General features: G+C 44.7%; 1 protein-coding gene across 1 annotated transcript in view; it reads right to left on the bottom strand.

Moving 5' to 3' along the window:
• hk1 (hexokinase 1) overlaps window positions 1-12550 on the bottom strand; it is a 79509-nt gene that overhangs the window by 35485 nt on the left and 31474 nt on the right. The window contains exon 5 of the mRNA XM_052027599.1: window positions 10666-10761. Coding sequence (XP_051883559.1) covers window positions 10666-10761 — 96 coding nt within the window. The remainder of the gene's footprint in view (window positions 1-10665; window positions 10762-12550) is intronic.

Raw genomic sequence — 12550 nt, 5'->3', positions numbered from 1 at the left:
TGCCCTCATTGACTTTCTTCATCACTTCAAAAAACTCACTCACATTTGTAAGACAGGACCTCCCAAGCACAAAGCCATGCTGACTACCCTTAATCAACTCCAGATGTATGTACACCTTATCTTTCAGAATCCCCTCCAGTAACTTACCTATCACAGACATTAGGTTTACTGGTCTATGGCTCCCAGGTTTTTCTTTGCAGCCCTTCTTAAATAAAGGCACAACATTCGCTACCCTCCAGTCTTCCGGCACCTTTGGCCAATCTGGTGCTGGTTTTCACTTAGTGTACATGGAGACAGGAGGCCTCCCTGTAGCCACAACCCTTGTTCCCGTAGGCTTGGACCAGAAGAACTGACAGCAAATCTAAATCAGTGCAAATATGAAACACACAGCTCTGAGTGTCAGTGGATCCTAAAACCCCACTCCTAGGTGACCCTTGACAGCTCCCAACTGTCAATGGCTTTGGAATTACTTTTAAATCTCTCTGGACAGTCAGAGAGATTCAAAAACAATTCAAACAGGTTAAAAGAGAAAAGACATCCTTTTCTATGTCTATAAAAGACATCCTTTCATAGATGTCGTGCTCGGACCTGATTACTGTACGTGCTCAGACCCGATTACAGTACTCCAGATGTGGCTTGTCCAATACTTTGTGAAGCTGCAACATATTTACCACCTTCTGGTCCTCCATGGGGTGCTGCCCTCCCGCAAAGGTCACCATCCCATTAGCATTTTTGAATATTTCTGTATCTGTCCATGTCATTTTAATGAAGCACACACCCAATACCTTACCCTCTGGAACTTCACTGCTTTTAGCTTTTCACCATTTGGAAAAGCTAAAGTGTGTGAACTCACATGTGGCTATATTGACATCCATTTGCCACTTTTATTCCCCATTCAATTAATCTAATAATATTTCTTTTTAATTTTATGTTTACAACCTCACTACTCACATTCTGCCTATATTTCCATCATCAATAAAACTAGATATGTGGCCTTCTGTCCCTTTGCCTAAATCGTTGATAACACTGATATAAAGCACCAGCACAAATTCTTGTGGGATGCCACTTGCACATTTGCCACATCTTGCACATATCAGTGCCTGTCCAATACCCTCCTTTCAGCCTCCTACTACTTTGCCAATTTCTCAGCCACATCAATTGTCTGTTTTCAATTCTTCATTGCCAGTGACGTTTCACAAGGGGTTACCATGCCTTGCTCTTCTCTAGCTTCCTTCACCTAGTACCCTTCCAAAGGGCTTTCCAAACATAAAGTAATCCCATCCCATTCTCCACACAGAAGAGAAAGAATGCATCTCTGCCTGACAGATCTTGTTGTTTAATGAAGCAGGTTGCTAACTTAAGTAAGAGCAGACAATGCAGGAAACACTCAGCACATCAGGTAGCATCAATGGAAAGAGAAAAATGACCCAGTTTTTCTGTCTCCACAGACGTTGCCTGACTTGCTGGACATTCTCCTCTATTTCAGATTTCCAGCAACTGCCTTGCTTTTTTTTTGTCTCCTTGTTCTCCAACATTCCCTCTAATTACACCTCCTCTAGACAGACAAGCTGCCATGAACAAACCTTCGTCACTCTCCCTCAATTGGCACCAATCCATGTCATTCATTCCACCTGAAACATTAATTCTGTTTCTCTCTCCACAGTTGCTGCATGATCTATTGACTGTTTCCAGAATTTTGTTCTTACTTCAGATTTCTAGAATCTGCAGTTATTTTGGTTTTCCTTTATGTAGTGCATTCCAGCATGCAGACCAATAAAGATACAGCACAGGTGGTGGATGCAACAAAAAGGAGATTTCTAGCACAGGGGTGGCACTGCTGTGGGCAGACAAACTGAAGGTGAGTCCCGGAACAGGTACAGATGGGACCTGTAGGGTCAGTCATTCACACAAATATCTGGAGAATATTGTGCCAAAATACAGAGAGACTGGAGACCTCCTTTGGATGTTAGGCTCTTTTTTGCTTTTCTCCCCCTAATTATAGAAAGGATTTAACATGTGTTCTTTACATAATATGGAATGTGTACTTCCTGTGTCCATGTGATCAGCTGCTCTCCATATATATCTGTTGTCCACCAGTACAGTATTACATGGCACAGGAAGGATGCATGTCTTAATGTTCTTTTAATAAAGCACCATTTCCAACTCCTTAGAAAGCAATATTGAAATAGGGGCAATACTTTTCACCAGAGAGGAGATTCTCTATACAATAACAAAGTTGACAAATTTCAAACTGTTTGAGTTAACATGAAGTATAATAAATATTTGCAGAGGCTCCAAGACTCACTCATAGAGTCCCCTTATATATTTTACCTTTCACCCTAAACCTATGACCTCTAGTTCTGGTCTCACCCAACCTTAGGGGTAAAACCCTGCATACATTCACCTTATCTATACTCATAATTTTATATACCTCTGTAAGATCTCCCCTCATTCTCCTGCATTCCAGGGAAAAAAGTCCCAACCTATTCAACCTTTCCCTATAACTCAGGTCCTCAAGTCCCGGCAACATCCTTGTAAATTTTCTCTGCACTCTTTCAAGCTTATAGAACAAGTCCTTCGGCCCACAATGTTGTGCCAACATAGCTAATCCCTCCTACCTACAGAATGCCCATATCCCTCTATTTTCCTCTCATTCATGTGCCAAAAATGTACCCCTCACATCTGTTCTGAACGTACCTTCTCTCACCTTAAATGCACACCTTTTAAAAGCTCAGTTACTGCTACTCAGGTAATTTTGCAATCCACTCTGCACCAGAAAGGAGCTGGTAACAGCCCAAGGATCAATATGCAGCCATTGGATTTTTATCACATTATCTTTCCTGTAGGTAGCTGACTAGAACTGCACAAATTCGGCCTCACCAACATCTTGTACAACTTCAACATAGCATCCCAACTCCTGTACTCAATGCCCTGATTTATGAAGGCCAAAGTGCCAACAGCTCTCCTTATAACCCTATCCACCTGTGATGCCACTTTCAAGGAAGAATGGATCTGTATTCCCAGGTCCCTCTGTTCTACCGCACACCTCAGAGCCCTACCATTCACTGTGCAAGTCTTACCCTGGTTTGTCCTCCCAAAGTGCAACACCTCACACTTGTCTGCATTAAATTCCATCTGCCATTTTTCAGCCCATTTTCCTAGCTGGTCAAGATCACACTACAAACTCTGATAGCCTTCCTCGCTATCCACTATGCCCCCAAACTTGGTGTCATCCACAAATTTGCTGATCCAGTTTACCACATTATCATCTAAATCATTAATATATATGATAAACAACAATGGACCCAGCACCGATCTCTGCGGAACACCATCAGTCACAGGCCTCCAGTCAGAGAGACAACCATCTACTACCACTTTCTGGTTTCTCCCGCTGAGCCAATGTTGAATCCAATTGGCTACTTCATCCTGAATTCCAAGCGACTTAACCTTCTGGAGCAGCCTCTCATGCGGGACTTTGTCAAAGGCCTTGTTAAAGTCCATGTCGACAACGTCCACCGCCTTTCTCTCATCAACCTTCTTGGTAACCTCCTCAAAAAACTCTAAGATTGGTTAGACATGACCTACCAGGCACAAAACCATATTGACTATCCCTAATCAGGCCCTGTCTATCATATGCCCTGTCCCTTAGAATACCTTCCAGTAACTTACCCATGACTGATGTCAGGATCACTGGCCTATAATTTCCCAGTTTATTCTTAGAGACTTTCTTGAACAACGGAAAAATATTAGCTATCCTCCAGTCCTCCAGCACCTCACCCGTAGCTAAGGACGTTTTAAATATCTCTGCCAGGGCCACTGCAATTTCTGCACTAGCTTCCCACAAGGTCCGAGGGGATACCTTGTCAGACCCTGGGGGTTTATCCACCTTCATTCGCCTCAAGACAACCAGCACCTCCTCTTCTGTAATCTGGATATGGTCCATGACCTCACTACCCTCTTACCTCAGTTCTATAGTCTCTGTGTCTGTCTCCAGAGTTAAAACAGATGCAAAATATTCATTTAAGATCTCCCGCATCTCCATGCATAGATGACCACGCTGATCTTCAAGAGGACCAATTTTATCCCTTGCAACCCTTTTGCTCTTAGTATAGCTATAGAAACCCTTGGGATTCTCTTTCACCCTGTCTGCCAGAGCAACCTCATATCCTCTTTTTGCCCTCCTGACTTCTCTTAAGTGTTCTCTTGCATTTCTTATACTCCTCAAGTGCCTCATTTGATCCTAACTGCCTATACCTGATATGTGCCTCTTTCTTTTTCTTTACCAGGGCCTCAATATCCCTCAATAAGCAAGGTTCCCTAAACCTGTTAGCCTTGCCTTTTATTATAACAGGAACATACAGATTCTGTGCTCTCAATATTTCACTTTTGAAAGCCTCCCGCTTACCAAACATCTCTATGCCAGAAAACAGCCTATCCCAATCCACACCTGCCTTCTGATGCCACCAAAATTGGCCTAACTCCAATTTAGAATCTCAACCCAAGGACCAGGCCTAGCCTTCTCCATAATTATCTTGAAACTAATGGAAATATGATCGCTAGATCCAAAGTGTTCTCCTACACACACTTCTGTCACCTGCACTGTCTCATTCCCTAAGAGGAGATCCAGTATCACACTCTCCCTAGTTGGGACCTCTACATATTGATTGAGGAAACCTTCCTGTACACACTTGACAAACTCTATCCCATCCAACCCTTTACAGTATGGGAGTCCTAGTCAATATGTGGAAAGTTGAAATCACCTACTATCACCACCTTATTTTTCTTGCAACTGCCTGCTATCTCTGTACAAATTTGTTCCTCTAAATCCCACTGACTATTGGGAGGTCTATAATATAGTCCCATTAACGTGGTCATCCCTTTCTTATTCCTCAGTTCCACTGATATTGCCTCAGTAGACGAGCCTGCCAGTATGTCCTCTCTGAGCAGTGCCGTGACATTTTCCCTGATGAGTAATGCCACCCCTCCTCCTTTAATACCTCCCCCTCTATCACGTCTAAAACATCAGAACCCTGGAGCATTGAGCTGCCAGTCCTGCCCCTCCTGCAATCAAGTCTCACTAGTGGCTACAACATCATAATTCCACTAACTGATCTATGCTCTAAGTTTACCTGCCTTACCTACGATACTCCTTGCATTGAAATAGACGCATCTCAGAACATTAGTCCCACCATGCTCATCAATCTGTCGATGTCTGTCTTTGCTTCTAGGCTTAACATCTATATTCCCCACAGTCACTCAGCTTGCTGCCCTGCCACTCTAGTTTAAACTCTCCCTGAGCAGCACTAGCTAACTTTCCCCCAAGGATATCGGTCCCCCTCCAGTTCAGGTGCAAACCGTATGTGTTTGTACAGGTCCCACCTGCCCAATGATCCAAAAATCTGAAGCCCTTCCTCCTGCACCATCTCCTTAGCCATATGTTAAACTGCACTAGCTTCCTACTTCTTGTCTCACCAGCACGTGGCACAGGTAGCAATCCTGAGATCACCACCCTGGAGGTTGTGTCTTCTAACTTAGCACCTAACTCGCTTTGCAGGACCATAGAACCATACAGCACAAAACAGGCCCTTCAGCCCACCATGTTGTGCCATCCATCAAACCACCCTCACACTACCTAACCCCTTCCTCCCGCATATCCCTCCATCTCACATTCCTCCATATGCCTATCCAACAAGCTCTTGAACCTGTCCAATGTATCTGCCTCCACCACCACCCCAGGCAGTGCATTCCATGCACCTACCCCTGACATCTCCCCTGAACCTCCCACCCATAACCTTAAAGCCATGCCCTCTCGTCTTGAGCATTGGTGCCCTGGGAAGGAGGCACTGACTGTCTACTCTATCTATTCCTCTCAATATTTTATATACCTCTATCATGTCTCCTCTCATCCTCCTCCTTTCCAGTGAATAAAGCCCTAGCACCTTAAGCCTTTCCTCATATTCAATACCCTCCAATCCAGGCAGCATCCTGGTAAATCTCCTCTGCACCCTCTCCAATGCCTCCACATCCTTCCTATAATGAGGCGACCAGAACTGAACACAGTACTCTAAATGTGGCCTAACTAGAGTTTTGTAAAGCTGCATCATCACCTCGCAGCTCTTAAACTCAATCCTGCGATTTATGAAAGCCAACATCCCATTGGCCTTCTTAACTGCTCTTTCCACCTGTGAGGCAACTTTCAATGAACTGTGAATATGAACCCCCAAATCCCTCTGCTCCTCCACACTGCCAAGTACCTTGCCATTTACCCAGTATTCTGCCCTGGAGTTTGTCCTTCCAAAGTGTACCACCTCACACTTCTCCGGATTGAACTCCATCTGCCACTTGTCAGCCCAGCTCTGCATCCTATCAATATCCCTCTGTAAGCTCCAACAGCCCTCCACACTATCCACAACACCGCCGATCTTAGTGTCGTCCGCAAACTTACTAACCCAGCCCTCCACCCCCTCATCTAAGTCATCTATAAATATCACAAAAAGTAGATGTCCCAGAACCGATCCCTGCGGGACACCACTAGTCACTGCCCTCCAATCCGAGGGCACTCCTTCCACCACAACCCTCTGCTTTCTACATGCAAGCCAATTCCTAATCCACACAGCCAAGCTTCCCTGTATCCCTTGGCCTCGGACCTTCTGAAGAAGCCTACCATGAGGAACCTTATCAAACGCCTTACTAAAATCCATGTAAACCACATCCACCGCACTGCCCTCATCAATCGTCCTGGTCACCTCCTCAAAGAATCCTATCAGGCTTGTGAGGTAAGATCTTCCCTTCACAAAGCCATGCTGGCTGTCCCTAATCAGTCCATGATTCTCTAGGTGTTCATAAATCCTATCCCTTAGAATCCTTTCTAACAGCTTACCCACCACAGACGTGAGACTCACCGGTCTATAATTCCCTGGCCTATCCCTATTACCTTTTTTGAACAAGGGGACAACATTCGCAACCCTCCAATCCTCTGGCACCATCCCCGTGGACAACGAGGACTCAAAGATCCCTACCAACGGTTCAACAAGCTCCTCCCCAGCCTCTCGAAGCAGCCTGGGGAAAATCCCGTCAGGCACTAGAGATTTATCTGTCTTAATATTATTTAACAACTTCAACACATCCTCTCTCTTGATATCTACAACCTCGAGAACATTACCCCTACCAGCACTCCCTTCCGCATCATCGAGAGCCCTCTCCCTGGTGAATACCGAAGAGAAGTACTCACTGAGAACTTCTCCCACTTCCACCGCCTCCACGCAAATTCTCCTACCTTTGTCCTTAATCGGACCTACCTTTACCCTAGCCATCCTCCTACCCTTCACGTACTTGAAAAAGGCCTTTTCATGTCCCCTTCTAGCTCTCCTCAGCCCTTTCTTAAGTTCCTTCCTCGCTACCCTATATTCCTCACGGGCCCTGTCTGAACCTTGCTGCTTATACCTCATGTATGCTACGTTCTTCTCCCTAACAAGTCGTTCCACCTCTCTTGTCACCCACGGTTCCTTCACCCTGCCATTCCTTCTCTGCCTCACCGGGACATATTTATCCCTAACATCCTGCATAAGATCCCTGAACGCGACCACATCTCCATGGTACATTTTCCTTCATAAAGGACATCCCAATTTACACCCCCAAGTTCTCTCCTTATAGTTCGCCCTTCCCCAATTAAAAATCCTCTTGTCCCCTCTGCACCTGTCCCCGTCCATGACAATTTTAAAGGTTATGGAGCAATGGTCACTGTCCCCCAAATGCTCACCCACCAATAGATCCTTCACCTGTCCCAGTTCATTTCCTAAAACTAGATCTAACATGGCATTCCCTCTAGTCAGCCTGTCAACATACTGCATCAGGAATCCCTCCTGGACACTTTTAACAAATTCCGTCCCATCTAAACCGTTGGCACTAAGCAGGTACCAGTCTATATTTGGGAAGTTGAAGTCTCCCATTATAACAACCCTGTTATGTTTGCTTCTCTCCAAACACTGCCTGCCAATCTGCTCCTCTATATCTCTACTGCTACTGGGGGGCCTATAGAATACTCCTAGTAGAGTAACTGCTCCTTTCTTGTTCCTTAATTCCACCCATATGGACTCTAGAGATGATCCTTCTACAACATCCATCTTTTCCACAGCCGTAACAGTGTCCCTGACCAGTATCGCCACCCCTCCTCCTCTTCTCCCCCCTTCCCTATCCTTCTTAAAACACCGAAAACCAGGAATATTCAATATCCACTCCTCTCCTGACGTCAGCCACGTCTCAGTAATAGCCACGATATCATAGTCCCCCATACTTATCCAAGCCCTCAGTTCATCCCCCTTATTCCTGACACTTCTTGCATTTAAGTAAACACACTTCAGTCCATCTACCTTACTACTTTTATAGCCTGTATTCTACTTCTCCTTCCCCAAAGCCTCTCTACCTGTTTGATCTAACTTTTCCCCATCCCCTTCTTCCTCTGACCTACTCCTCCGGTTCCCTTCCCCCTCACAAACTAGTTTAAACCCTCCCGAACCACCCTAGCAAATCTCGCCATAAGGATATTGGCCCCCTTCTGGTTCGGGTGTAACCCGTCCTCTCTGTACAGGTCCCACCTTCCCGAGAAGAGATCCCAATGATCCAGAAATCTAAAACCCTCCCTCCTGCACCAGCTTCTCAGCCACGCATTTATCTGCCACCTCCTCCTATTCCTGCCTTCAGTATCGCGTGGCACTGGCAGCAATCCTGAGATTGCTACCCTTGAGGTCCTGTTCCTCAATTTTCTGCCTAGCTCCCTGAACTCACTCTTCAGGACCACATCCCCCTTCCTATCTATGTCGTTGGTGCCAACATGGACCACAACTTCTGGCTGCTCTCCCTCCCGCTCAAGAATCCTGTGGACCCGATCAGTGACATCCCAGACCCTGGCACCTGGGAGGCAACATACCATCCGGGATTCACGCTCACTGCCACAGAACCTCCTATCTGTTTCCCTGACTATCGAGTCCCCTATCACTACCGCATGTCTCTTTCCCACCCTTCCCTTCTGAGCAACAGTACCAGTCCCAGTGCCAGAGACCTGGTTACTGCAGCTAGGCCCCTGCAGGTCATCCCCCTCAACAGCTTCCAAGGCAGAAAACTTGTTACTGAGGGGAACAGTCTCCAGGGTTCCCTGCTCTGTCTGCCTGCCTGACTTCTTCTTCCTCTTCCTTCCCCTGACAGTCACCATTCTATCTGCCTCCTGAACCTCAGATGTACCTGCTCTAAGGGGGGTGACTGTCACCTGATGGACCGTGTCTACATAACTCTCTCCCTCCCTTATGCTGCGCAGACCTCATCATCCGCCTGACATGTAACTTTGCTTTTCTACCTAGAGATGCTAACTGGCCTGCAAAGTATTTCCAGCATTCTCAGGCTATATTTCAGGATTCCAGCGTCTGTTGTATTTGCTTTTGCAATAGTTTTGTAACATTGACGTTGCTCAGTATCTTGCTCTACTTCATAATCCCCTTTAGAATGTGAACCTGTGCAGTTGTTGGGAAGGACAGATTCTGTGGAAAAACAAATCAGCTGATGCACACTGGATTGGCCGACATATAAAGAATGCCATTAGGCAAAGTAACAGAAGCTGCTGCCTCCTATGGAACTGTGCAGGTGAAGTGCAGAATTTAAAACTATCTTCTCAAGAAAGGACATTAACAAAATCCTTTGAAGTTCTTTCATTATTTTAAATTCACAACTGATTGTTTTTTCTTTGCAGTGTTCTTTTCTACTCCATTGAAACAATCCTGGACTAAACCCAATGGATGACCCTTACTTCTGGAAGGTGCAGTGCCTCCCCCACCCCACCCCACCCCCTGCTTCCCTTACTCCTAGCTCTCCCTTTACAACTTCAACACAGGTCAAGAAGTTCATCATCTTCTAGGACAAAGCAGTCCATTTAATAAATACCTGATCCGCCACAAAAACGTTCACTCCCTTTACGACCAGCACACTGCAGACAGACCGTGGGCTCCCTTCAAAATACACTGCAGTTACCCACCCAGGCTACTCTGACAGTAAACCTCCCAAACCTGCAACCTCTAGCACCAGAAAGGACAACAGCAGCAGGCAATTAGGAACACCACCACCTGCAGGTTCCCCTCTGTGTCATGCACTATCCTGACTTAGAAATACATCCCATTGCTGGGTCAATATTCTGGAAACCTCTATATGCCAATACAATGGAAGCACTTTCATCAGGAGGACTGCAACATCTCAAGGTGACAGGTCACCACCAACTCTTCAAGGGCACTTAGGGAATGACAACCAATCTGCAGTAATGCCCATGTTCTGTAAATGAATTTTAAAAAAATCTGCCCACCTTACCATCTCTCTACAGCGTTTGAAAGCTAATGGAACTGCATCAGAAATCTTAAGCAGGAGAGGGAATAATCAGCAAACACTTCTGCTCCGGCTGTCCCATAATCAAAAGGGCACATAGAAAATGGACAAAATAACAACATGACAGATGCACTGGAATATTCTCAGCAGTCAATGCACGTGCTGGGATGACGACAGCATTAGTTCTGACATTATCTATTCCGGAAATGTCCATTGTCTGAATTCTTCAGTGTCCGTATCAGTGCAGCAGCTGCAGTGAGAAAGGAGGAATGGATTATTTATTTCACGCAGTGTTAAACGTACCCCTTTCTTGTCAATAGCCTTGCGCAGGAGCTTCACCACATCAGATCCCTCCACTCCACTTGCTTTGAAACCTTTCGTCCATGTGATCAGAACACCCTAATAGAAAAAAAAACTCGCTGAATACCTAGCAACTTCTGCAACTGATATTTCAGTAATGCAGAATGGAAACATGCACTGAAATCAAAGTGTAAAAAGTGAAAAGGACAAGTCTATAAATAAATGAAGCAACAAACGAAGGAGCAGGTCAGGCAGCATCTACGGAGGGAAATGGACAGCTAACGTTTCAGGTAGAGACCCTTCTTCTCTTCCCGCTCTTCCCACTTTCTCCGGACCAAAGGTATAGCCATGGGCACTCGCATAGTCCCTGGTTATGCCTGCCTGTTTGTTGGCTATGTGGAACAATCCATGTTCCAAACTTGCACCGCTAATGCTCCCCAACTCTTTCTCCGCTGCATCAACGACTGCATTGGTGCCACTTCCTGCACCCATGCGGAGCTCATCAATTTCATCAACTTCGCAATCAACTTCCACCCCGCCCTCAAGTTCACTTGGTCCATCTCCGACAGCTCTCTCCCCTTTCTTGATCTCGTCATCTCCATCTCAGGAGACAGATTATTCACTGACATCTTCTACAAACCCACTGACTCCCAGTTAACTCAACTACACCTCTTTCCATCCTGTTGCCGGCAAGGATGCAATTCCCTTCTCTCAGTTCTTCCGTCTCCACTCCAATTGATCTTGTGATGAGGCTTTCCACTCCAGCACATCTGAGATGTCCTCCTTTTTCAGAAAACAGGGTTCCTCCCACTGCTATCGATGGAGCCCTCACCCCCATCTCTTCTATTTCCAGTACGCGTACCTCTCCCCCAATTCCCCCGCCCCAGACATAACAGGGATAGAGAGTTGCCCTAGTCCTCACCTACCATCCCACAAGCCTGCACTTCTTCTTTTTCAATCTTTTTATTAGTTTTCAAATTAATGCAGATTAATATATCAATGTTTGTACATGTAATACAAAGAGATCAGGAGAGCAATCATGACATGGATAATCATAAAGAACAACAGAGTATAAAAAAATCTGTAGATCCAATGATCTGTTAGTGAATGAATATAATATAAAAGAAAAAGATTTATTATAAAATATAAAAAAAAGAAAAAGAAACCCAAACCAATAAGAAAAATTGTAAACAATATATCAAACCAAACTAAGCTAAAGAAAAAAAATTCAAAAAAAACCCCAAAAAAAACTGGACTAAAATTTCTCAATAGAAACAGAGCAATATTATGTCATCAACTCCATTCCTCTAAATTGAAAGGTTATTATAAGGGGATCTATATCATGTGAAAATATTGAATAAATGGACTCCAAACTTCCTCAAATTTAAGTGAAGGATCGACAGTACCACTCCTAATTTTTTCCAAGTTTAAACATGATATAGTTTGAGAGAACCATTGAAAAGTAGTAGGGGGTATTGGATCCTTCCATTTAAGCAAAATGGATTGTTTGGCCATTAATGTAACAAAGGCAATCATACGGTTAGCGGAGGCAGATAGATGGCCAGATTCTATCCTTGGTAAACCAAAAATTGCAGTGATAGGATGAGGTTGTAAATCAATCTTCAATACATTTGAAATAATGTTAAAAATATCTTTCCAATATTTTTCCAAAAGAGGACAAGACCAAAACATATGTGTCAAAGAAGCCACATTCGATTTACATCTGTCACATATAAGATTTATATGTTGATAAAAACGAGCTAACTTATCTTTTGACATATGGGTCCTGTGGACTACCTTAAACTGTATCAAAGAGTGCCTGGCACACATTGAAGATGTATTAACTAAATGAAGAATTTTCTTCCAAGTCTCTGCAGGTATAGATGTC

This window comes from Pristis pectinata, chromosome 12 (genome assembly GCF_009764475.1).
Source record: "Pristis pectinata isolate sPriPec2 chromosome 12, sPriPec2.1.pri, whole genome shotgun sequence".
In the NCBI taxonomy this organism is placed as follows: domain Eukaryota; kingdom Metazoa; phylum Chordata; class Chondrichthyes; order Rhinopristiformes; family Pristidae; genus Pristis; species Pristis pectinata.
The sequence above is the reverse complement of the archived record's forward strand: the minus strand, read 5'-3'. Positions and strand labels throughout refer to the sequence as shown.